General features: G+C 45.0%; 1 protein-coding gene across 3 annotated transcripts; it reads right to left on the bottom strand.

Moving 5' to 3' along the window:
• Positions 1 to 1,584: 1,584 nt before the first annotated feature.
• On the bottom strand, positions 1,585 to 22,587 carry LOC110498087 (BTB/POZ domain-containing protein KCTD3). 3 transcript variants are annotated; one of them, XM_036955031.1, is made up of 19 exons: positions 22,176 to 22,587; positions 21,524 to 21,577; positions 21,229 to 21,274; positions 20,992 to 21,065; positions 20,819 to 20,877; positions 20,429 to 20,509; positions 20,014 to 20,163; positions 17,283 to 17,373; positions 17,093 to 17,177; positions 16,913 to 17,018; positions 16,662 to 16,777; positions 16,459 to 16,546; positions 16,197 to 16,313; positions 12,168 to 12,338; positions 8,888 to 9,043; positions 8,038 to 8,134; positions 6,493 to 6,683; positions 6,008 to 6,146; positions 1,585 to 5,889 (listed from the first exon to the last, which is right to left on the bottom strand). In XM_036955031.1, the coding sequence occupies exons 1-19, from the start codon at positions 22,244 to 22,246 to the stop codon at positions 5,205 to 5,207; spliced, it is 2,577 nt and encodes an 858-aa protein (XP_036810926.1). In that variant the 5' UTR covers positions 22,247 to 22,587; the 3' UTR covers positions 1,585 to 5,204. The 3 variants fall into 3 exon arrangements, with proteins under 3 accessions (XP_036810926.1, XP_036810927.1, XP_036810928.1); XM_036955032.1 differs by having other exon boundaries at positions 20,014 to 20,136; XM_036955033.1 differs by having other exon boundaries at positions 22,494 to 22,587.
• Positions 22,588 to 25,846: the final 3,259 nt, after the last annotated feature.

Raw genomic sequence — 25,846 nt, 5'->3', positions numbered from 1 at the left:
AGTATTAGGTCCTTCATGTCAACCAATTCACATCACAGACACACACACAGGCCTAAGGGGGTGGTATTTCAGCGAGCCATAAAGCTGTTAGTTTTGTTTTTATGTCCCTTAAAAAGGGACACACCAAACTGGCAGTTACGACTGTTCCCCAACTCAAGGAGGCCATTTTGACAAGGGCAATAGTAGCTGCACGTTCACAGGCACATTCACAACTATTGTCAAAGTTTTAAAAAGTGCTTGTAGCAGACAGTATGGCCCTTGGCAACTCACACATTCAGATGCAGCAACATGACTTTATTACACTCATAAATCACACTGCTATCAAATGCCATTTTCAGACAACAAAGTTGCTAACGTCTCTAAAGGGAAGGTTACTCTCCTGAGGTCAGCGCTGCTGCCAAGTGTGTTAAAGACATCGTCGAGGACACACACACACACTGACAAGAGTATCCACACCAAGCTGGTGCTTCCTCCCTGCGTTACCCACTGAAATTGTTGATCACATGACAGTCTGTCCAAAGACTATGGCCTAGATTCATTCAGATCAAGCATTAAATGGCAATAGTGGACACCCGCATAGCTGCTCTTTTGGTGGTGTCGTAGGTATAACTGCTTAGAGATGTCAAATCTTTGAGCAGCTGCTCGTGTGGTCATTGTCGTGATACCCGTCACACCCATCCCACTCGCGTTAGAAGTTCAGAACGAGAAAGTGTTGGCTATATAGAAATAGTGACGCTCAAATTGAGAAATCATTAAACTAAATAATACGGATTTATATCAGACTAACAAAGGTGCATGTTACAACACACATTCCCGTGGAGCTCAGTTGATTGAGTATGGAGCTCAGGTGGTAGAGCATGGAGCTCAGGTGGTAGAGCATGGGGCTCAGGTGGTAGAGCATGGGGCTCAGGTGGTAGAGCATGGGGCTCAGGTGGTAGAGCATGGAGCTCAGGTGGTGGAGTATGGGGCTCAGGTGGTAGAGCATGGGGCTCAGGTGGTAGAGCATGGGGCTCAGGTGGTAGAGTATGGGGCTCAGGTGGTAGAGCATAGAGCTCAGGTGGTAGAATATGGGGCTCAGGTGGTAGAGCATGGAGCTCAGGTGGTAGAGTATGGGGCTCAGGTGGTAGAGCATGGGGCTCAGGTGGTAGAGCATGGGGCTCAGGTGGTAGAGCATGGGGCTCAGGTGGTAGAGTATGGGGCTCAGGTGGTAGAGTATGGGGCTCAGGTGGTAGAGCATGGGGCTCAGGTGGTAGAGCATGGGGCTCAGGTGGTAGAGTATGGGGCTCAGGTGGTAGAGCATGGAGCTCAGGTGGTAGAGCATGGGGCTCAGGTGGTAGAGCATGGGGCTCAGGTGGTAGAGCATAGAGCTCACGTGGTAGAGCATGGGGCTCAGGTGGTAGAGCATGGGGCTGAGGTGGTAGAGCATGGGGCTCAGGTGGTAGAGCATGGGGCTCAGGTGGTAGAGCATGGAGCTCAGGTGGTAGAGCATGGGGCTCAGGTGGTAGAGCATGGGGCTTGCAATGCCAGGATTGTGGGTTTGATTCCCACGGGACCAGTACGAATAAAGTATGAAAATGTAAGCACTCACTACTGTAAGTCGCTCTGGATAAGAGCGTCTGCTAAATTACTAAAATGTTTTTAAAAAGTTCAAACTTGTAACAAGGCTGCATGGGATTATTACTAATGCGACTCGGCGCACCCAATGGCCATGTCCGTGATATGTAGAACACAGGGAGCCATTTGCTAATTCAACACCTCCAACATTGCCTAAATAAAAACAATGAAACTGCTATGCCGTAATGGCAAAACTGATTGAATCTATCCCTATGAGTCAACCAAGTTTGTTATTGCTGGGATGAAGCAAAAACCTGCACCCCTATTATACCCGACCTTACGATACAAGGTTACCAGGTTAGTGTGAATACTACTAGCCAGCTAAACCCAAGCTGAACCATAGGGTCATAAATAGGTCCAGTCTTTAGACTTCATCCTGTCTAGTCAGCTCAGACACAACAGCAGTGCCAACAGGTGAATAACAGATTAGTACTATACCATAGGTCAGTAAGCACTGATACATACTATATACAGCAACATAATAATGTGTTTGTACATACGGTGTTATACAAAATGTTATAACGAGCAACATAAATAGATCTATTTATTTTCTTTAGTATCTGGCTGGAGTGAAAGTGTAAATATGAGAAGAGATGTAGTTTAGGCCTAGATTCAATCTGATCGCCCCTATACAACTTTCAAATAGATTCAATCTGATCGCTCCTATACAACTTTCAAGTAGATTCAATCTCATCTCTCCTATACAACTTTCAAGTAGATTCAATCTGATCTCTCCTATACAACTTTCAAGTAGATTCAATCTGATCGCCCCTATACAACTTTCAAGTAGATTCAATCTCATCTCTCCTATACAACTTTCAAGTAGATTCAATCTGATCTCTCCTATACAACTTTCAAGTAGATTCAATCTGATCGCCCCTATACAACATTCAAATAGATTCAATCTGATCGCCCCTATACAACATTCAAATAGATTCAATCTGATTGCCCCTATACAACATTCAAATAGATTCAATCTGATCGCCCCTATACAACATTCAAATAGATTCAATCTGATCGCCCCTATACAACATTCAAATAGATTCAATCTGATCGCCCCTATACAACATTCAAATAGATTCAATCTGATCGCCCCTATACAACATTCAAATAGATTCAATCTGATCGCCCCTATACAACATTCAAATAGATTCAATCTGATCGCCCCTATACAACATTCAAATAGATTCAATCTGATCGCTCCTATACAACATTCAAGTAGATTCAATCTGATCGCCCCATACAACATTCAAATAGATTCAATCTGATCGCCCCTATACAACATTCAAATAGATTCAATCTGATCGCCCCTATACAACATTCAAATAGATTCAATCTGATCGCCCCTATACAACTTTTAAAGGCAATGTTCCCACTTTCGTAGAAACCACATTCACGGTAAACGCTGGATATGTCGGCTCAATAGGAACTTACCTTTAAATGTCAAATCGCACTATAAGGCGGATCTAACGTAGATCGGAATAAATCCAGGCCTTAGACGCAGAGGGACAGGCATTATTCCTCAAAGGGCTAAATATCATCTCATACCAAATAAAATGTTACTTCATTATTTAGTCTTCATAGTGCGAGTGCAAATACAATTTAGGTACGATAAAATATGATTCATATCAATATATATTATATGAGAACAAACAGATTTGTCGCGAACAACAGCAAATATGTAGATAGTTACATAAATATTAAATGCATCATCAGTATGGTTACATATATATACATATATATAGTTTGGATTTTGTAGGTATACTCTTCATATACAGTATAATCAGGTTGCATATTATTTAAATGTACATCTTTGTACATGTTCAACATTCCATCTCTTATTGAACACCTCTATCTAAAACAGACCTGGGTCAAATACAGTACATTCAAATACAAGGGGTGTGCTTGATTTAGAGTGTTGGGCAGAGTTTGCACTTTTGGGACTATTCCATTGGTTCCATTGTAGTGGACAAGCTAAATCAAGTGCACCTCAAGTTGTATGTACTTGACCCAGGTCTGGTCCAGTGATGGGGTAGAGGATGTCTTAGGAAGGGAACTAAAGGATGGGCTCCATTGATAACTCTTGCTCTCTATCTCTCTCTCTCTCTCCCCTATTCTCTTTCTCCATCTGAAAGCTATTGTTGGGTGACAGGAGTGACAATAATAGCAGCTATCCAACCTGTGACAACTGGACAGTCAGATGTACAACCTTTGGTCTAAGGCCTGGATTCAATCAGATGGAGCTTTAACCAGCATTTGCAAGACAGTTAAGAGAAATTCTTATTTACAATGACCGCCTACACTGATCAAACCCGGACAACGCTGGGCCAATCGTGCGCCGCCCTATGGGACGCCCAATCACGGCCGGTTGTGATACAGCCTGAATGTGTTGGAGGTGTACAAGCGGTATGAGCTCCTGTCACACATCAATCGCCTTCCTTAATATCCCTTTGTGCTAGAGGTTCAAAACGGCACTAGAAAGTGCAGGCTTCTATCATGTTAAAGATAATGACTGATGTCATTGATGTGAGGCTGATGCATGTTTTCATGCTCATTTGATGGGGGATTTATGCCCACCAGTCTAATTTGAGTGATTGAACTTTAACGAGGCCGCATGGGATTTGTTGGGATTACAGTCTGGTGTGGTTTCGTTACATCCAATGGCAGGTTACGCAAAGAGCCTCTTGTGGATTTGACAGCTCTAACGCAGTTCCACCTCCAACACCTCCAAAACGACGCTATGCGGCTGCCAATCTGATTGAATCTGCCCTTAAGACTCTAGATCCTCTCTCCATCACAGGACAGGGGGATACGTAGGTTATGGCTGATGTCAAAGAAGGCACTACAAAATGTAATCCTCCTTATATTTAAAGAAACAATACCATGGAAAGTCACATTGATCTTCAGCATGAGACTGTTGGTCTGTTTCGATCAGGAAGTACAGATAAAGTGATTTACTGTGTAGTGTTGAATTCATTAATGTCTAAAACACAACACACATGGCTACTGGCTACTGGTTTGGGAAAGTGACCACAAGGGGGAAATAAACGTATGTAGCACTTTGTTAACAGTCGGTAAACTACATGCATCCAACACAAGAAGTCTGAATGATGTCATGAGGGACTATTGGAACAAACATTGGAGGTGCACCCTGGCCGTGAACCCACACTCCAAGGGTGTCTCCTGGAGAGTTGGGATATGCAAAAAACACATGTCCAATTCACACACAAGTATTAATACACACTTGTACATGTATGACGTTAGAACAAATATAAGCACCCACCAAATGATATATTATTATTAATTGTGTAGCAACCAGATACCAGCAATGATGGAGATATATAAAGGGTTAAAGTCATGATCCTTAGGCTGTGGCAAGTTTCAACCTCTTGACTGAGAATATAGGGCTTTCTTTTGAGATGTCATGAGATGAAGTTGCCCTCAGACACTGATCTAAGGCCAGTTCCTCCTAATGGTTAGGCTTGTGGAGGGTTGGCTGGTCCTAGATCAGGGTTTACGGGGGTAACTTCTACCTGAAGCTGTTGACTGACAGACACAAGGAGTGTGTCTGCATCAGAGCTGTCTTTCACTCACAGGCTGCTGTCCTGATTGGCCGGCTCGCTGCACTTCCTGCGCCGGGGGGAAGTGGAGGCCAGCTTAGTGGGGGAGGGGGAGGCGGTGGAGGAGGAGTCACTGCATCCCCCCGAGGACACCCCCGAGGACAGCGAGGAGAGCTGGGGGACGGGAGGTGCCCTCTTCCTGCCCAGAAACAACCCCCCCTCAAACCCTGCCTTCCTCCTCACCTCAGACCTAGCCTCTGCCCCTGAACCAAGCCCCGCCCACTCCTCCTCCTCCGATTGGAGCCTTCGACGAATGTCTCCACCAGGGCTCTCAGGCGGTTGCCGTGGCGATTCTGTGATACCCTCAGCTGCATCGGCGTCTGTGACCACAGCAACGTTAGCAAAGACATTAGCGTAGGCGGCATTAGTGGTTCGGCTAGCCCAGAGCTCCATGGCAGAGCCCCTCCTTCCAACCTCCTCTCCAGCCTCACACAGCGACCGGGTTCTGGCTTCTGTACCTGGGCGTTTCCCCTGTCCTGGAGCCTGTCCAGGGCTCTCCAGCAAGCCTTTCCCTGGGGAGAAGTTCTGGAAGTTTTTGTAGTTGTGGAAGGACTCTGTGCGCCGGGCTCGGGCCAGCAGTGGGCTCTCTCTGTAGGGTCGCAGAGCTCCGTAGGTGGCCGTCTCTGGAATGGGATCCTGGGCCTGCAGCTGGAGGCTGGAGAGATAAAGACAACGGGGGTCAGAGAAATAGATATAGACAGCATGAAAAAGACACAGTAGACAGACAAACGTGCACAACATAAAGAGTCAGACTCGGGGGTGTAGAGACTGACCTGGAGCAGGACTCTCGGAGACGGCTGGGCTGCAGCACCGAGGGGGCGGGGCTGATGTTGGGCGTGGCACAGCGGGAGGTGCTGAGGTCACACTGGTCCAATAGCTGAAGCAGCTCCTCTTCTGTTGGCCCGCCCACCTCTGTCAATCAAACACATTATAATTGATCAGTGTCAAAACAAAGTGTCAATTACTAATCAAATCAAATGTTATCTGTCAAATGCAGAGAGAAAAATATAGAAAAATAACACGAGGAATAAATACACAATGAATCACTATATCCATGGGGTACAGGTACTGAGTCGATGTGCAGGGGTGCGAGGTAATTGAGCTAGGGGTAAAGTGACTAGGCAACAGGATAGATAATAAACAGACTACAAGCCATGGATAGGTACAATGCCCTCAGATGCATAATGTTCCTATACAAATGATTTGTTATCTTTTCACACAGACACACCTTTCCACTACACACACACACTCGCCTTACCATCCTTCTTCTCCTCTCCCTTGTTGGCAGTATCCATAGCGGTGGTGAGGTCCCACATCTGAATGCTGCCATTGCCATGGCCTGTGAACAGGTACCTCCTGGGTCTAGAACCCATCCTGCTAGAACCCTCACACTCCCTAACTGTGAAACACGAGATGGTGGTCCCATCCACTGCCGCCACCTCACAGATCCTTGTGGGGACAAGCAGGACAGACCACATCAGACTGCAACAGACCGGAACTGACTGCATTCAGACCAGAACAGAGCAGCCACAGTTCTGGTAGCTCAGTGTGTTGGAGCCATAGTAATAGTAAATGAATTACAATACTACAGTAATAGTAAATTAATAGTAATTTCATAGTATTTCTATGGCTGGAGCATAGTGCTAGCAATACCTGGGTTATAGGTGGAATGTCTACTTGGACCACATTTGGTGAATTTACAGTTGAAGTTGGAAGTTTACATACACTTAGGTTGGAGTCATTAAAACTTGTTTTTCAAGCACTCCACAAATTTATTGTTAACAAACTATAGTTTTGGCAAGTCGGTTAGGACATCTACTTTGTGGATGACAAGTAATTTTTCCAACAATTGTTTACAGACAGATTATTTCACTTATAATTCACGCCTGAAGGTACCTCGTTAATCTGTACAAACAATACTACGCAAGTATAAACACCATGGGACCACGCAGCCAGACTACTGATCGTACTTTTTGGAGAAATGTCCTCTGGTCTGATGAAACAAAAATATAACTTTTTGGCCATAATGACCATAGTCATGTTTGGAGGAAAAAGGGGGAGGCTTGCAAGCCGAAGAACACAATCCCAACCGTGTAGCATGTTGTGGGGGTGCTTTGCTGCAGGAGGGACTGGTGCACTTCACAAAATAGATGACATCATGAGAAAGTAAAATTATGTGGATATATTGAAGCAACATCTCAAGACATCAGTCAGGAAGTGAAAGCTTGGTCGCAAATGGGTTTTCCCAATGGACAATGACCCCAAGCATACTTCCAAAGTTATGGAAAAATGGCTTACGGACAACAAAGTCAAGGTATTGGAGTGGCCATCATAAAGCCCTGACCTCAATCCTACAGAAAATTTGTGGGCAGAACTGAAAAAGCGTGTGTGAGCAAGGAGGCCCAAAAACCTGACTCAGTTACACCAGCTCTGTCAGGAGGAATGGGACAAAATTCACCCAACAAATTGTGGGAAGCTTGTGGAAGGCTACCTGAAACATTTGACCCAAGTTAAACAATTTAAAGGCAATGCTACCAAATACTAATTGAGTGTATGTAAACTTCTGACCCACTGGGAATGTGATTAAAGAAATAAAAGCTTAAATAAATAATTATCTCTACTATTATTCTGACATTTCACATTCTTAAAATAAAGTAGTGATCCTAACTGACCTAAGACTGGGAATTTTTACAATAATTAAATGTCAGGAATTGTGAAAACGCTGGATGAAAGAGCTAAATGACCATGTTTATCAGACAAGGCTATAACATCATGATATGTGTGTATAACTAATGTTTAATACCTTTTCCCAGTGGAGGAGAGGCGAACAAACAGCTTGTTGGTGATGGGGATGACCTTCTGAATAAACACCTGCTGGTCGTCTCTCTCCCCAAATGGACCTGAGGGGAGACCACACCACCCTGGATACTGGTATCTAGACCCACCCTGGATACTGGGCTCTAGACCCACCCTGGAAACTGGGCTCTAGACCCACCCTGGATACTGGGCTCTAGACCCACCCCTGGATACTGGGCTCTAGACCCACCCTGGATACTGGGCTCTAGACCCACCCTGGATACTGGGCTCTAGACCCACCCCTGGATACTGGGCTCTAGACCCACCCTGGATACTGGGCTCTAGACCCACCCTGGATACTGGGCTCTAGACCCACCCTGGATACTGGGCTCTAGACCCACCCTGGATACTGGGCTCTAGACCCACCCTGGATACTGGGCTCTAGACCCACCCTGGATACTGGGCTCTAGACCCACCCTTGGATACTGGGCTCTAGACCCACCCTGGATACTGGGATCTAGACCCACCCCTGGATACTGGTTTCTAGACCCACCCTGGATACTGGGCTCTAGACCCACCCTGGATACTGGGCTCTAGACCCACCCCTGGATACTGGGCTCTAGACCCACCCTGGATACTGGGCTCTAGACCAACCCTGGATACTGAGCTCTAGACCCACCCTGGATACTGGGCTCTAGACCCACCCTGGATACTGGGCTCTAGACCCACCCTGGATACTGGGCTTTAGACCCACCCTGGATAATGGGCTCTAGATTTACTTTAACAATTGTCCATCCACCCCTTCCATTTACCATATCTATTCACTTTCACCTTCCCTCCCGCTCCCCCTCTCTCACCAATGTCATTGCCTGATGAGTAGCTGCCGTGGCTCTCAGTCTCCTCCAATGAGAGGATCTTAAAGGAGGCGAGGGGGGTGGAGCCAGGCTGCGTGGAGATCATGCCTCGGAACCGCGTCACTGTCCACGTACGCACATGGTTGTTGTCCGCACACACTGAAAGGAGACAAAACATACACCCACGGACAGACAGACGAGAGACACACAATGTATATGAAACACAGCCAGACCCACTCTGGAGCCAGACAACTCTGGAGCCAGACAACCCTGGAGCCAGACCCACCCTGGAGCCAGACAACTCTGGAGCCAGACAACTCTGGAGCCAGACCCACCCTGGAGCCAGACCCACCCTGGAGCCAGACAACTCTGGAGCCAGACCCACCCTGGAGCCAGACCCACCCTGGAGCCAGACCCACCCTGGAGCCAGACAACTCTGGAGCCAGACCCACCCTGGAGCCAGACAACTCTGGAGCCAGACAACTCTGGAGCCAGACCCACCCTGGAGCCAGACCCACCCTGGAGCCAGACAACTCTGGAGCCAGACCCACCCTGGAACCAGACCCACCCTGGAGCCAGACCCACCCTGGAGCCAGACCCACCCTGGAACCAGATCCACCCTGGAGCCAGACCCACCCTGGAGCCAGACCCACCCTGGAGCCAGACCCACTCTGGAGCCAGACCCACCCTGGAACCAGACCCACCCTGGAGCCAGACCCACCCTGGAGCCAGACAACTCTGGAGCCAGACAACTCTGGAGCCAGACCCACCCTGGAGCCAGACCCACCCTGGAGCCAGACAACTCTGGAGCCAGACAACTCTGGAGCCAGACAACCCTGGAGCCAGACCCACCCTGGAACCAAACCCACTCTGGAGCCAGACAACTCTGGAGCCAGACCCACCCTGGAGCCAGACCCACTCTGGAGACAGACCCACCCTGGAGCCAGACCCACCCTGGAACCAGACCCACCCTGGAACCAGACCCACCCTGGAGCCAGACCCACCCTGGAGCCAGACCCACCCTGGAACCAGACCCACCCTGGAGCCAGACCCACCCTGGAGCCAGACAACTCTGGAGCCAGACCCACCCTGGAGCCAGACAACTCTGGAGCCAGACAACTCTGGAACCAGACCCACCCTGGAGCCAGACAACTCTGGAGCCAGACCCACCCTGGAGCCAGACCACCTTGGAGCCAGACCCACCTTGGAGCCAGACAACTCTGGAGCCAGACCCACCCTGGAGCCAGACCCACCCTGGAGCCAGACAACTCTGGAGCCAGACAACCCTGGAGCCAGACCCACTCTGGAGACAGACCCACCCTGGAGACAGACCCACCCTGGAGCCAGACCCACCCTGGAGCCAGACAACCCTGGAGCCAGACAACTCTGGAACCAGACCCACCCTGGAGCCAGACCCACCTTGGAGCCAGACAACTCTGGAGCCAGACCCACCCTGGAGCCAGACCCACCCTGGAGCCAGACAACTCTGGAGCCAGACAACCCTGGAGCCAGACCCACCCTGGAACCAAACCCACTCTGGAGCCAGACAACTCTGGAGCCAGACCCACCCTGGAGCCAGACCCACTCTGGAGACAGACCCACACTGGAGCCAGACCCACCCTGGAGCCAGACAACTCTGGAGCCAGACCCACCCTGGAGACAGACCCACCCTGGAGCCAGACCCACCCTGGAGCCAGACAACCCTGGAGCCAGACAACTCTGGAGCCAGACCCACCCTGGAGCCAGACCCACCCTGGAGCCAGACAACTCTGGAGACAGACCCACCCTGGAGCCAGACAACCCTGGAGCCAGACAACCCTGGAGCCAGACAACTCTGGAGCCAGACCCACCCTGGATACATACAGATATATCATCATCATCGTTATTTTCTTATCCTGCTTCCATAATAACTAGAGCTGAGCGATTAACTGAAATGTCGGTAATTTGACCGATGTCGGTTTAATTATTTGAATTCCATTTTTTCTTTTTTTTCTTTCTGTGAGCTCAATGTGCACATTGCACACTTTATCTAGAGATAAATCAGATCAAGCCGAACTGTGTGATGTAGTAGGAAGTTGTAGTTTCCAACAGGCCAATATTCTACATAGTTTAGCGTAGAAAACGTGATAATCAACTACAATGACCATAATCCATTGCGCGCCTATGTGTTTCTTTTACGCCTGCAACGGAAGAGAGAAGGATGCGAGATCAGAAAGGGATAAATAGAGAGCAGTTCTACCTGAAAACACTGTACATGATCTAAGTGCATCCCCTGCTGTCTTTCCTCTTTATTATTGGCTGTAAATGATTTATTTAAAAATATACTGAACAAAAATATGAATGCAACATGCAACCCTATCAACAGCATACCACCCTGCATACCACTGCTGGCTTGCTTCTGAAGCTAAGCAGGGTTTGTCCTGGATGGGAGACCAGATGCTGCTGGAAGTGGTGTTGGAGGGCCAGTAGGTGGCACTCTTTCCTCAGGTCTAAAAAAACATCCCAATGACCCAGGACAGTGATTGGGGACATAGGGTGCTGTCTTTTGGATGGGATGATAAACGGGTGTCCTGACTCTCTGTGGTCACTAAAGATCCCGTGGCACTTATCGTAAAAGTAAGGGTGTTAACCCCGGATGTCCTGGCTAAATTCCCAATCTGGCCCTCATACCATCATGGCCACCTCATCATCCCCAGCTTCCAATTGGCTCATTCATCCCGCCTCCGCTCCCCTGTAGCTATTCCCCAGGTCGTTGCTATAAACGAGAATTTGTTCTCAGTCAACTTACCTTGTCAAATAAAATAAAAAGTGATTGATAGTTGGTATTCAGCAGTCATAAAAATATGCCTTTATTTACTTTGAAGAACTACTAAAATAGTGATTTTGATTGGCAGCAGCTCTATAGAGATGAGGAGTTTGAATTAAATAATAAAGTAATCAAATAAAATAAATGTAATATACACCACTGAAATATATGATTAAAGTAATGGGAATAAATGATGATTAATAAGTGTAATCAGTAATGGGCAGTCACTACTATCATGGGACTTTTATTCATTGTTTTATTGTTCAATCCACATAATGCATAGTGCATTTAATTATGTTTAAAAAATTGTTTATCAAAACCGAATCGAAAATCATGATTATTTTTGTAATAATCGAACCAAAACCGAACAGACCTCAAAAACAGGACCTCAAAAACAGACCTAATTATGTTTTTTAATCACTCAGCACTAATAACTCGGCTCAAATATATCACACTATTTCCCTTGTCCCTTCTTACCTGAGACCAGATGTTTCTCAGAGAGCATGATCTTGGTGACAGGGGAGCGGTGGACAGTGAAGGTCTGGAAGAGCTGAGGTCCAGAGCCTACTGTCTCAGGGTGTTGGACTATAACCCGCACTGCTCCAGAACTGGTCCCATACGCCATCTCTATCCAGTTACCACTCACACCTAGGGAGAGAGAGAGCAGAGACAACGAGAGAAACTCCCATACAAAACATTAAGAACACCTGCTCTTTCCATGACAGACTGACCAGGTGACAGTTATGATCCCTTATTGATGTCACTTGTTAATTAAATCCACTTCAATCAGTGTACATGAAGGGAAGGAGACAGGTTAAATAATGATTTTTAAGGCTTGAGACATGGATTGTGTGCCATTCTTAGGATGAATGGGTAAGACAAAAGATTTAAATGCCTTTGAATGGGGTATGGTAGTAGGTGCCAGGCACACCGGTTTTTCAAGAACTGCAACGCTGCTGAGTTTTTCACGCTCAACAGTTTCCCGTGTGAATAAAGAACGGTTCACCACCCAAATAACATCTAGCCAACTTGACACAACTGTGGGAAGCATTGGAGTCAACATGGGCGAGCATCCCTGTGGAAGGCTTTCCACACATTGTCGAGTCCATGCCCGCATCCCTGTGGAACGCTTTCCACACATTGTCGAGTTCATGCCCCAACAAATTGAACCAAAGGGGGGGGGGGGGGGGTGAAATTCAGTATTAGGAAGATGTTCCTCATGTTTGGTGTACTCAGTATTAGGAAGATGTTCCTCATGTTTGGTGTACTCAGTGTTAGGAAGATGTTCCTCATGTTTGGTGTACTCAGTGTTAGGAAGATGTTCCTCATGTTTGGTGTACTCAGTGTTAGGAAGATGTTCCTCATGTTTGGTGTACTCAGTGTTAGGAAGATGTTCCTCATGTTTGGTGTACTCAGTGTACACAGGCTTCAAACAGCTGAAAATACAATATTTTTGGTTATGGAAAATATATTTCACAGTGGTTTAGATGGTACAATGATTCTCTTCCCAAAGACTGTTTGCTTTATCACAAACTGAAATTAGGCAAAATATTATTGATTTTAGCAACCAGGAAATGTCGATTTCAGCATAGTGCACCTTTAAAACAGTTACAGAATTGAATGGCTGTGATAGAAAACTGAGGACGGATCAACAACATTGGAGTTACTCCACAAAACGAACCTAAATGACAGAGTGAAAAGAAGGAGGCCTGTACATAAAATAATCTAAAACATGCATCCTGTTTGCAATAAGGCACTAAAGTAATACTGCAAAAAATTCCCTTTGTCGCGAATACTTTCCCAATGCACTGTATTTTTAAGCATGGTGGTGGCTGCATCAAGTTATAGGTATGCTTGATATCGGCAAGGACTATGGAGTTTTTTAGGATAAAAAGAAACGGATTAGAGCTAAGCACAGGTAATATCCTAGAGGGATGGTTTAGTCTCCTTTCCAAAAGACATTGGGAGACAAATTCACCTTTCAGTAGGACAATTACACAAGGCCAAATATACACTGGAGTTGCTTACCAAGACGACATTGAATGTTCCTGAGTGGCCTAGTTACACTTTTGACCTAAACAGGCTTTAAAATCTATGGCAAGACTTGAAAATGGCTGTCTAACAATGATCAACAACCAACTTGACAGAGCTTGAAGAATTAAAAAAATAATAAATGTGCTAAAATATTGTACAATCCAGGTGTGCTCTTAGAGTCTTACCCAGAAACTCACAGCTGTAATCGCTGCCCAAGGTCATTCTAACATGTATTGACTCAGGGGTGTGAATAGTTATGTAAATTACACTGAACAAAAATATAAACCCAACAATTTCACTGAGTTACAGTTCATATAAGGAAATCATAGGCCCACCCACTTGGGAGCCAGGCTCACCCACTGGGGAGCCAGGCCCAGCCAATCAGAATTAGTTTTTCTCCACAAAAGGGCTTTATTACAGACAGAAATACTCCTCAGTTTCATCAGCTGTCTGGCTGGCTGGTCTCAGACAATCCCACAGGTGAAGAAGCCGGATGTGGAGGTCCTGGGCTAGTGTGGTTACACGTGGTCAGTGGTTGTGAGGCCGGTTGGACGTACTGACAAATTCTCTAAAGTGATGTTAGAGGCGGCTTATGGTAGAGAAATTAACATTCATTTCTCTGGCAACAGCTCTGGTGGACATTCCTGCAGTCAGCATGCCAATTGCGCACTCCCTCAAAACTTGAGACATTTTAGAGTAGTGTTTTATTGTTACGTCCGTTGTCGGAATGAGACCAAGGCACAGCGTGGTAAATGTACATCTTTCTTTATTTTAGATGAGCACCAAAAAAAAAAAAAGATAAACGAATGTAACATTCTGCAGGCTACACAGTAACTGAACAAAAACAAGATCCCAAAAACTCAGGTGGAAAACAGGCTGCCTAACGATAGACAGTTGCGTCAGATTGGGAACCATACCCGGTCAACAAAGAAATAGAAAACTAGAATGCCCACCCAAATCACACCCTGACCTAACCAAATAGAGAAATAAAAAGGCTCTCTAAGGTCAGGGCGTGACATTCATTGTCATGTGTAATGATCATGCTGTTTAATCAGCTTCTTGATATGCCACACCTGTCAGGTGGATGGATGATCTTGGCAAAGGATTAACATGGATGTAAACAAATGTGTGCACAACATTTGAGAGAAATAAGCTTTTTGTGCGTAAGGAACATTTCATACATTTTATTTCAGCTTATAAAACACGGGACCAACATTTTACATGTTGCATGTGTAGCAGTGTGATGTTGTTCCCCTAGATTATGCACCAAGTTGCACACGAGGACCAATTCAAAAAGGCCAGGTCAAGAAGGGATGTTAATAATTTGATAATAATAATAATTCAGTGTGTTTTCTTATTTAATTACAGCTGCATAGCTAATGTTATTTTTTGGTGAACAAACACTTTTTCATTTCAATATTGTACATACATGTGATTGTAAAAGTTTTGTATATTTTGGTTTGTTCCATCGCGGGTTATCTGTATTTCCTTACCCCCTTATTGTTCTCTTTTGCCTGACCTTCAGCATAGCAGGGTATGTTGTCCTTGGCTCCGAAATGGTTCAATATAAAACCGTGGTAATGTTACACAATGTGCTGTTATGCAACCATAAGTTTGTTACAATGTGGACAAGATAAAGATTTATGTTAACAAGTTTCACAAAGCTCGCTAACTAGGGTATCCATTGTAACTTGTGAGTACTTGGGACAGTGTTTGAATGAGTGTCCATGTGCTTGCGCAGGTGCCTGAGAGCTATGACTGCGCCAAGGGCTAACATAAAGTGTGTTGTCTCTTCGTGTGCAGGTATGTCTTTATGTTGTCTGATTTATGTTCTGTATCATCTTATTACTTATTATAATAATTTTGCACGCCCAATTTTTCAGTTTTTGATTTGTTAAAAAAGTTTGAAATATCCAATAAATGTCGTTCCACTTCATGATTGTGTCCCACTTGTTGTTGATTCTTCACAAAAAAAATACAGTTTTATATCTTTATGTTTGAAGCCTGAAATGTGGGAAAGGTCGCAAAGTTCAAGGGGGCCGAATACTTTCGCAAGGAGGTCCGTGGGAAGATGCACAATTGGCCCAGTGTCGTCCGGGTTAGCGAGGGTTTGGCCGGCTTGTCTCATCGCGCACCAGCGACTCCTGTGGCGGGCCGTGCACAGTGTTTCCTCCGACACATTGGTGTGGTTGGATGCGCGCTGTGTTCGGCTTGGGTTGTGTTTCGGAGGACGCATGGCTTTCGACCTTCGTCTCTCCGAAGCCCGTACGGGAGTTGTAGCGATGAGACAAGATAGTAACTACTAACAATTGGATCATTGGGGGACCTCCTGGTCGCGGCCGGTTGCGACAGAGCCTGGGCGCGAACCCAGAGTCTCTGGTGGCACAGTACAGCGCCCTTAACCACTGCGCCACCCGGGAGGCCCAAATAATATATTTCAGTCTTCGTTGGTGTATCTGTGTATGTACTCACTGGTCTTGGGTGTGAAGTAGACACTGAGGGCAGTTATGGCATCGTCAGATGGGTCGTGGTACAGTTCTGTCACCAACAGATCATTATCCTTCATCCTCAAAGGAAACTTCTGCATGTCTGTGTGAGTGAGTGAGTGAGTGAGTGAGTGAGTGAGTGAGTGAGTGAGTGAGTGAGTGAGAGAGAGAGAGAGAGAAAGAGAGAGAACATATGAAACCAAGAAGGGCTGGGGTGAATACCATTTCAATTCAGGAAGTGTGTGTACCTATATAGTAGATGGATCCGTTGTTGCAACCCAGAAGCAGGAAGGAGCCAGCTGTGTCACAGCTGGTGATGGGAACTACATCTTGCACCTGATGGAGAGAAAAGAAAGGGTTAAACACTCTCCCTTTCTCATACACACAATGTCAAACACATACATACCCACTTCCAATGACACACAGCCCCACACACCCTATGTATTACTACCTGCCAATGCTGTGTGACAGCGTTCCAGACCCCCACCTTCCCCATGTGACTGGTGGCCACTAGCTGGTTCCCAATGAAGAACAGATGATCTACTGGTACACCCAGACTAAACACACCTAGAGAGAGCGAGGGATAGATATAACAGAGACAGAGAGAAAGGGGGAGTGAGAGAGAGGAGGGGATAGAGTGAGTCAATAACACACACACAAACATGTCTCTCTTTCACAATCTCTCAAACACACGCCCCCTACCTATCTCGTTGCCGCTCCCTCCGTCCTGGATGCTCCAGAGGATGATGTTGCTATCGGAGGCGGCTGCCACCATCTTGTCCTTATCGCCATGGGGACCGCCTACCACCTTAAAAAGAATACATATGATAGATAACGCAACTTTCAGGACAATCCATTGTGATTATAGCAGTACAACAGTACCTTGGCGTTGAGAGCGATTCTCTCAATGGACCAGTCCAGATAGGGGCTAGAAAACACCTGCTGCCACCCTGACGACTCCTTTATCCTGGAGTGGAGAATACACACACGTTAGTACACACACTCAAGATTCATAATCTATCAATAATATCAACTCTGAGTGGATGGATCCAACTACAAAGGCCAGAGTTACCTGTAACAGATGACAAAGTGTGCATAAGCCACTACGATCCAGTTATGATGTCCAGCTACAATCAGCACCTTCCTAGGATCCACCACAGCACCTGGAAACATAATATAGTACTTGACTAACTGCCTGGACACACACAGTGCTGTACAATGTACAGGTAACTGTACAGAGTATATTGTATATAGTACAAAGTATATTGAAAGCAGGTGCATTCACACAGGTGAAAATATCTTCCCATCATGCTTAGAGTCAAGTATAAAAATGCTAGGCAGGCCATTATTTTGGCTACCATGGCTATGCCCCCACAGAATGACAATGTCACTGTCTCTGTGCATGTGACCATGTAAAATGTATTTGGGTGAGGGTGTCAACAAAATGTTATGTCATCGATATAATTCATAGAATAATTAAGTTCTGTGCGTACTACACTAAGAGCCCTGTCATGGTCTCTGACCAGCTTAAACCGGCTGTGGCTCTAACACACACACACACACACACACACACACACACACACACACACACACACACACACACACACACACACACACACACACACACACACACACACACACACACACACACACACACACACACACACACACACACACACACACACACACACACACACACACACAATCTCAGAACTAGGTTAACTGGGAGCTTTTGACTGTGGTGCTTCTTACCCCCATCCAGACAGTGTCATGTTAACTCCAGCTGTAACGCAGCCACACACACACAAACATGCACACACCAAGGTTTCCGTTGGGAAAATGTGGCGCTGGACATTTTAATTTACTGGACATTTGAGACATTGACCAGACCCATACGCATTGGATGCGTAACCTGGTTAGGGTGTCCACCCACAGTGCAAAGAATGATGTAAATCACATTTAGAATATGTAAATTCATATTAACAGAACATGCAAATCTAGGATACAATGATATGCGGTCCTTACCTAATTCTGATGTGCACTTTGAACATGTTAGAATAACTGTCCACATATGCTTTTCCTCATCCAACAAGACAAGTAGCAAAACAACTAACTTATGTCAATCTACTATAGTAGAAAGGTTTAGGCTACCTATTCTATTGGTCAGCTTTTTAAGAAAGAAATAGCCTATTCCAAACAGACTCTGGGTCAGTTATAGACAGATCCCAAATTCATACAACCAGTAGGCCTAGGCTACATAAACAAACAATACCTTTTAAAAGCAACGAGTCTGATGCAACAGATCAGAACTTTTAGCTTAAAATGTTGATAAACTATTATTTATTCACATTATATTATTTATTCACATTATAAGCGCAGCAATGCACAGAAGGCAGGAGGCTACGCGTGAATGTTCGTTCCAAAATGCAATTAGCGGGACAACACAGTTGTCAAAGGCACTGCACATGCGAGCGGTTTCATGTGACAGAGATGAACATATTTGTTATAAATTTAGAAAGAGAAGATCTAATAGGCTACTTTGAAGCAAGTTAAGACATGCCTCATAATACTGTATCAAAACATTCAGGTTTCAAACAATTAAGTGCATGTTTTCAAAATGCATACTGCCTCCAGCACACTGTAAAGTGGTGTGTGACGCGCTGATCAAGCCTGCCTTCCATTGCTGATTGATGCCGCGTTCAAAACAACTGAGAACTCGGAAATTTCAGACTTCCCAACTGAGAAAAAAACGAGCTCCGAATAGGAAAAATCTTTTTGAACGGTCATCCAACTCGGAATTTCAACTCGGAAACTCTGGCCTCTTTCTAGAGCTCTGACTTTCTGAACTAATTCCAACTCTGAAACTCTGGCCTCTTTCTAGAGCTCTGACTTTCTGAACTAATTCCAACTCGGAAACTCTGGCCTCTTTCTAGAGCTCTGACTTTCCGAACTAATTCCAACTCGGAAACTCTGGCCTCTTTCTAGAGCTCTGACTTTCTGAACTAATTCCAACTCGGAAACTCTGGCCTCTTTCTAGAGCTCTGACTTTCTGAACTAATTCCAACTCGGAAACTCTGGCCTCTTTCTAGAGCTCTGACTTTCCGAACTAATTCCAACTCAGAAACTCTGGCCTCTTTCTAGAGCTCTGACTTTCCGAACTAATTCCAACTCGGAAACTCTGGCCTCTTTCTAGAGCTCTGACTTTCTGAACTAATTCCAACTCGGAAACTCTGGCCTCTTTCTAGAGCTCTGACTTTCCGAACTGAAGATCACTGACGTCATGATTTGACCTCGTATTTTCCCAGTTGTGTTGAAAGCACCATAAGATGCTGCAGCTCAGCGTGGTCGAACAGATTTTCTACTCAAAGGCTCTGCATTTATATGCTATACACGTGTGATACGATAAATAACAAATATACTGTGCACACAAGCCAATTTAATTTCATACAATTATGCAAATGACCTATAGACCGATAAGCATGACTAGTCAAATGTATTTCCATAGACTGGTATTTCCATCAGTGAATAGGCTAAAATGCATTATTTCGCCCCAATTTTATTTATCGGCTTTTCTAAAAACATTTTTGGGGACAAAAGTCGGCAATTACAGGCTAACGGAAACCCTGGCACACACACACAGCCCATCTCCTGACCAATGGTAGGACTGAGTATTCTGATTGCTCTTTAAACAGGCACACAGTGTTCTAATAAGTCTGGGGAGTAGAACAGCCCAGCTCCAGCCCTGCTCCATGCCTCATTACACACATCCTTGTTTTTTAACCCTTAACTGCCCCCCTGCTTACCCAGTCTGTGTGGCGCCTCGGCTCCAGGGGGTCCAGGAAGGGAGGTGTGGGGGGGGCAGGTTTGGGGGAACCCCCCTTCTGCTCCGCTAGGACCAGGCCGATCCTCAGCGGCAAGGCCAGAGTCTGCAGGGGTGGGGCTGGAGTTACGGGCTGGGAGAAGCACATTCTTTAATCCACCAATCAACCAACCAACTCATGAAACAATACATCAAATTCTACATTACTAACACATTTTATAAATGTCAAAGATACCAAAAGTACAAAGACAAAACTAACACTAGAAAGAGCGTCACTAGAGCACTTATATTTCCCTTGTAAACAAACAGAGGAATAGAGAGAGAGTACAATGTCCTGTAATTCACCTGTGCCAGAGGATGCAGAATTCTAGGTAAGAGGAGTTGTGGGAATAAAGTACCTGGAGGGGGAAGGTATCCATGGAACAGAACACTGCCACAGCACAAACGTTCTATTTCCTCACACAGCAGCAACCTCCTCACTGAAGACAGCCACCACAACACAAGAGACAGATATTCAGAAATACTTCAGAAACCAAACATAATTATGCCACCAAATCAGCACTTCGTGTCAGTTTTATATTGTATATTTTATATAGGTAGTATAATGTATCTGATAGCTAATAGGTAAGTGGACAAGGGAAAACTATAAAGTGATTATTATTTGTGTTTTTCCCCAGATTAGCTAAAGACATGAAGTGAGAAATATAGCAAATAAATACCTATGTAATACCATAGTAATACCAGATAGTAGCATAGTAATTATTCAATTTAGTGCATGGAGGCGATACCTAATGGCGTTATCCCATAAAACTCAGCTTCATGGCGGAGAATGTTAATGTTTACCCCCCTACGAAGAGAAGAGAACATCAGTCAAGACCTAACCTGGCCCAATATGCTTCCCCATAATGTAGACTATATACACATATTGACCTTGTATGTAAGGAGGGTCAGGTATTTTTACCTTAAGTCTAACTCTTTGGTTCGAAGGAAATTCAAGATGGGCGCAAAGGCTGTTGGGTCCCTGTCAATAAATATCTAGAGGACAAGAGGGACATTTAGAACCATGTTGTTTTTCTTTTGGGGGGGGGGGGGGGGGGGGGGGGGGGGGATAAATACCATTGGTACAGTAATATCACTGTATAAAAGAGCATAAGAGAGTACATCTGTGGAATGTTTAGTAGAAAGACTCAGAACTCACAGCTCCAGTTTCATCCAGTAGAGATGATATTCTCCCACTCAGCAAACTGAAACACACACAGGCACATACACACACTTAACCTCTTGCTCTAGTTAGCCATAAAAAGCTAATCTCAGCCTTCGCTCTGGCTTTATCTCAACTGTGGGGCAATCCTGTAGTCCTAACGCTGTTTGATACACTGTACATTACCAAAATTGATTCGCTGGGAGATAAACATCAAGTGAACTGGGTCACCTTTCCAGAGCTGTAGCCAGATCACATCTTAGCAGAGATAGAGATGTGTGGATTGACCCACCTTGAAAAGAAAGAGTCTGGGATCCACATGAGAGTCTGTCTAGAGGTGCTGAACCTGAGGAAGGAGAGGATATACCTAAGATCACACCGACTCAGACATATCATGACAACGCAAAATGAATGAGATTCAATAACAGTGGATTGTATTGTACAATACTACTATTTTCACGTTTTTCATCATATTCATCCAGAGATACACAAGCCCAGGTGTAGGATATCACCACATATTGTATTCCTATGTCCAAGCCAAGGTGGGATCATCTTACAGATCAATACACACATACATTATGGAAAGTGTTTAATGTGGGATATCATGCTTGGGTAATTCATTTGCTGCTGCTAACACATATGTGACTGGAACACCGTCAATCATTTGGGGAATTTACTACACATTGTTCAGACATATCCTGAAATACGTTTTGCAACAATGTAAACACGCCTTGACAATGCGGGCGCGTGTGTTGCGTGCTTTTCGTGCATTTTATCGCAGCCCGTATTCCATGTTATCGTCTGCGACATCATATCAACCTAAAAAGAACGACCAAGCCGTCTGTCTGCCTGTTCGAGTCTGTTAATACTATCCTGCCCTCCCTGAGAGCAAGCACATAGACAGTTATTTTAGACTGAATTGGCCGATTTAAACGATGTAATACCGTGTCCCACCAACGTTCAGTTGGATAATTTCTCCCATCCCAGATGTTAAATTGTTGCCATTCGCGGCCATGTTTCCACCCCGTCCCGTGCGCGTGGGTTACTCGTAGCCAGCAGGAGCTGTAGTTTCCAGTACGTTGTAGCAATCTCCAGTTTCCCCACTTCGGCTCCTCGCTCCCCCGCGTCCTTCCAAGCCTCCATAAAATATTTCACTTCCAAACAGCAACTGCAATTCTCCCTGCATACATAATCTAGCATAAACTACAGCTATGTGTAACCTTGTGGTAATGGTCAGGCGCGTCTAATTTTGCTGTATTCACCGATATACTGGTTCCTATAGATCCATGTGTGTTTTTAGTGGCGTGTATTTTAGGGTCTGGTCAGTTTTCTGTGTCGTGCGGTGACTCGATGCTGTGATCTTCTTAAATGAGGTATAATGGCGGTTGGCATCCAATATGTTGCATTAGCGCCCCCAACTGAACTATAGTATAAATCCATTACACGTTGTAATACATCGTGGGAAAAGGGGAAACGGGAAAAATGTAATAAAACATTTTTTTAATTACCATACCTACACTCATTAAAACCCACCACCTTATTCCACTAATTGAATCTGATCCTACCCCAGGCCAACGACCTGGAAGGAAGGGACACCACCAGTCAACACACCCTGTAACTCTTCTGAAGTCAAATCTCGTACACCCAAGTACTTCTCAGTTGCTGCCAAAACAACATATATTTTCTGTGATTTACTTTCCATTTCTGCGGTACAGTTGATAACCATTGCTACAGAATGAACGCTAAGAAGCGAACCTTACTGAAGCATATATAACTCATAGGCCCGTCCCTCTGTGCTGGCACAAATCTACTACTCAGAAGGATCCTCTCAGCATAACTCACCCTTGACCCATCTTCCTCTACTTTCTTCACTGCCTCAGCATACAACACATGTACTTCCGATCTCCAGCAACATGGGCACCCCTACAGTTGACACACAACTTTTACCACTGAAACTACACAATCCTTTGTCTCATGCCCTCCTGTACACTTCTCACATCTTGTAATCTCCCTCCTAAACACTGGTGCAACATGACCATAAACGTAGTACCTGAAACACAGCAGTGGATTTTCCACTAAAGATCTAACAGGATAACTGAAATATCCTAACATGACTTTGTCAGGTAAAGACTCTGATTCAAAACTCAAAACGCACAGAGCGCCCACTCCCTCTGGGTGGAAGAAACACAAACTTCACAAGTCCACTTCAGCTTACCTTCACCGATTTAACAGTACCCAACATCTTTTCCACCCAACCTGATACCACATTTGGATCAGCCAAAATGCCTTATCATAGTAGTTACATATTCAACCTCAGGAGGCTGTGGAAGTTTGGCTTGTCCCTAAAACCCTCACAAACTTTTACAGATGCACAATTGAGAGCATCCTGTCAGGCTGTATCACCGCCTGATACTGCAACTGCACCGCCCGCAACCGCAGGGCTCTCCAGAGGGTGGTACTGTCTGCCCAACGCACCACCAGGGGGCAAACTACCTGCCCTCCAGGACACCTTCAGCACCCGATGTCACAGGAAGGCCCAAAAAAATCGTCAACCACCCGAGCCACGGCCTGTTCACCCCGCAATCATCCAGAAGGCGAGGTCAGTACAGGTGCATCAAAACTGGGGCCGAGAGACTGAAAAACAGCTTCTATCTTAAGGCCATTCCACTGTTAAATAGCCTTCACTAGCCGGCTTCCACCCGGTTACGCAACCCTACACATTAGAGGCTGCTGCCCTATATTCATACAGTTGAAGTCGGAAGTTTACATACACTTAGGTTGGAGTCATTTAAACTTGTTTTTCAACCACTCCACATATTTCTTGTTAAATAACAAACTATAGTTTTAGCAAGTCGGTTAAGATATCTACTTTGTGCATGACACAAGTAATTTCCAACAATTGTTAACAGAGATTTTTCCACGTGTAATTCACTGTATCACAATTCCAGTGGGTCAGAAGTTTACATACCCTAAGTTGACTGTGCCTTTAAACAGCTTGGAAAATTCCAGTAAATGATGTCATGGCTTTAGAAGCTTCTGATAGGCTAATTGACATCATTTGAGTCAATTGGAGGTGTACCCGTGGATGTATTTCAAGCCTACCTTCAAACTCAGTGCCTCTTTGCTTGACATCATGGGAAAATCAAAAGAAATCATCCAAGACCTCAGAAAACATTGTAAACCTCCACAAGTCTGGTTCATGCTTGGGAGCAATTTCCAAATGCCTGAAGGTACCACGTTCATCTGTACAAACAATAGTATGCAAGTATAAACACCACGGCACTATGCAGCCGTCATACCGCTCAGGAAGAGACACGTTCTATCTCCTAGAGATGAACGTACTTTGGTGCGAAAAGTGCAAATAAATCCCAGAACAACAGCAAAGGACCTTGTGAAGATGCTGTAGGAAACCGGTACAAAAGTATCTATATCCACAGTAAAATGAGTCCTATATAGACATAACCTGAAAGGCCACTCAGCAAGGAAGAAGCCACTGCTCAAAAACCGACATAAAAAAACAGACTACAGTTTGCAACTGAACATGGGGACAAAGATCATACTTTTTGGAGAAATGTCCTCTGGTCTGATGAAACAAAAATATAACTGTTTGGCCATAATGACCATCATTATGTTTGGAGGAGAAAGGGGGATGCTTGCAAGCTGAAGAACACTGTCCTAACTGTGAAGCACAGGGGTGGCAGCATCATGTTGTGGGGGTGCTTTGCTGCAGGAGAGACTGGTGCACTTCACAAAATAGATTGCATCATGAGGTGGGAAAATTATGTGGATATATTGAAGCAACATCTCAAGACATCATTCAGGAAGTGAAAGCTTGGTCGCAAATTAGTCTTCCAAATGGACAATGATCCCAAGCATACTTCCAAAGTTGTGGCAAAATGGCTTAAGGACAACAAAGTTATTGGAGTGGCCATCACAAAGCCCTGACTTCAATCCTATAGAAAATATGTGGGCAGAACTGAAAAGTCTGTGCGAGTAACGAGGCCTACAAACCTGACTCAGTTACACCAGCTCTATCAGGAGGAATGGGCCAAAATTCACCCAACTTATTGTGGGACGCTTGTGGAAGGCTACCTGAAACGTTTGACCCAAGTTAAACCATTTTAAAGGCAATGCTACCAAATACTAATTGAGTGTATGTAAACTTCTGACCCACTGGGAATGTGATGAAAGAAATAAAAACTTAAATAAATAATTCTCTCTACTATTATTCTGATATTTCACATTCTTAAAATAAAGTGGTGATCCTAACTGACCTAAGACATGGACTTTTAACTAGGATTAAATGTAAGGAATTGTTAACTGAGTTCAAATGTATTTGGCTAAGGTGTATGTAAACTTATACTTCAACTTATACAGTGGCTACGTTAAACGTTACTTTTTGTATCCTTGTAAGATTTTTTCTAGCCAAACATGGTTACTTTGTATCATGATGCGAATACAACATTGATAACTACGCGCTGATAAATAAGGGGCTATTTAGCCAACAAATGCCCTAATTAATGAATGGGATAGGGTTGAGTTGGAGGTAGAGTTATCTGATCCTAGATCAGTGGTAGGGGAGCAATGTTTACCTCTCGAGCACTGAGGTATAGGT

Source organism: Oncorhynchus mykiss, chromosome 19, assembly GCF_013265735.2.
Source record: "Oncorhynchus mykiss isolate Arlee chromosome 19, USDA_OmykA_1.1, whole genome shotgun sequence".
Taxonomy (NCBI): domain Eukaryota; kingdom Metazoa; phylum Chordata; class Actinopteri; order Salmoniformes; family Salmonidae; genus Oncorhynchus; species Oncorhynchus mykiss.
Note: the sequence above shows the minus strand (reverse complement) of the source record. Positions and strands in the feature narration are given on the sequence as shown.

Excerpts from the sequence above, each read along its gene's own strand:
- LOC110498087 (XM_036955031.1), bottom strand. The coding sequence starts at position 22,246 with ATGGCCGCGAATGGCAACAATTTAACATCTGGGATGGGAGAAATTATC. Across the intron at positions 21,578-22,175 it reads CTGAACGTTGGTGGGACACG|GTTCAGCACCTCTAGACAGA; the intron begins GTATTACATCGT and ends CTCCTTCCTCAG. Across the intron at positions 21,066-21,228 it reads TACTGGATGAAACTGGAGCT|ATATTTATTGACAGGGACCC; the intron begins GTGAGTTCTGAG and ends CTTGTCCTCTAG.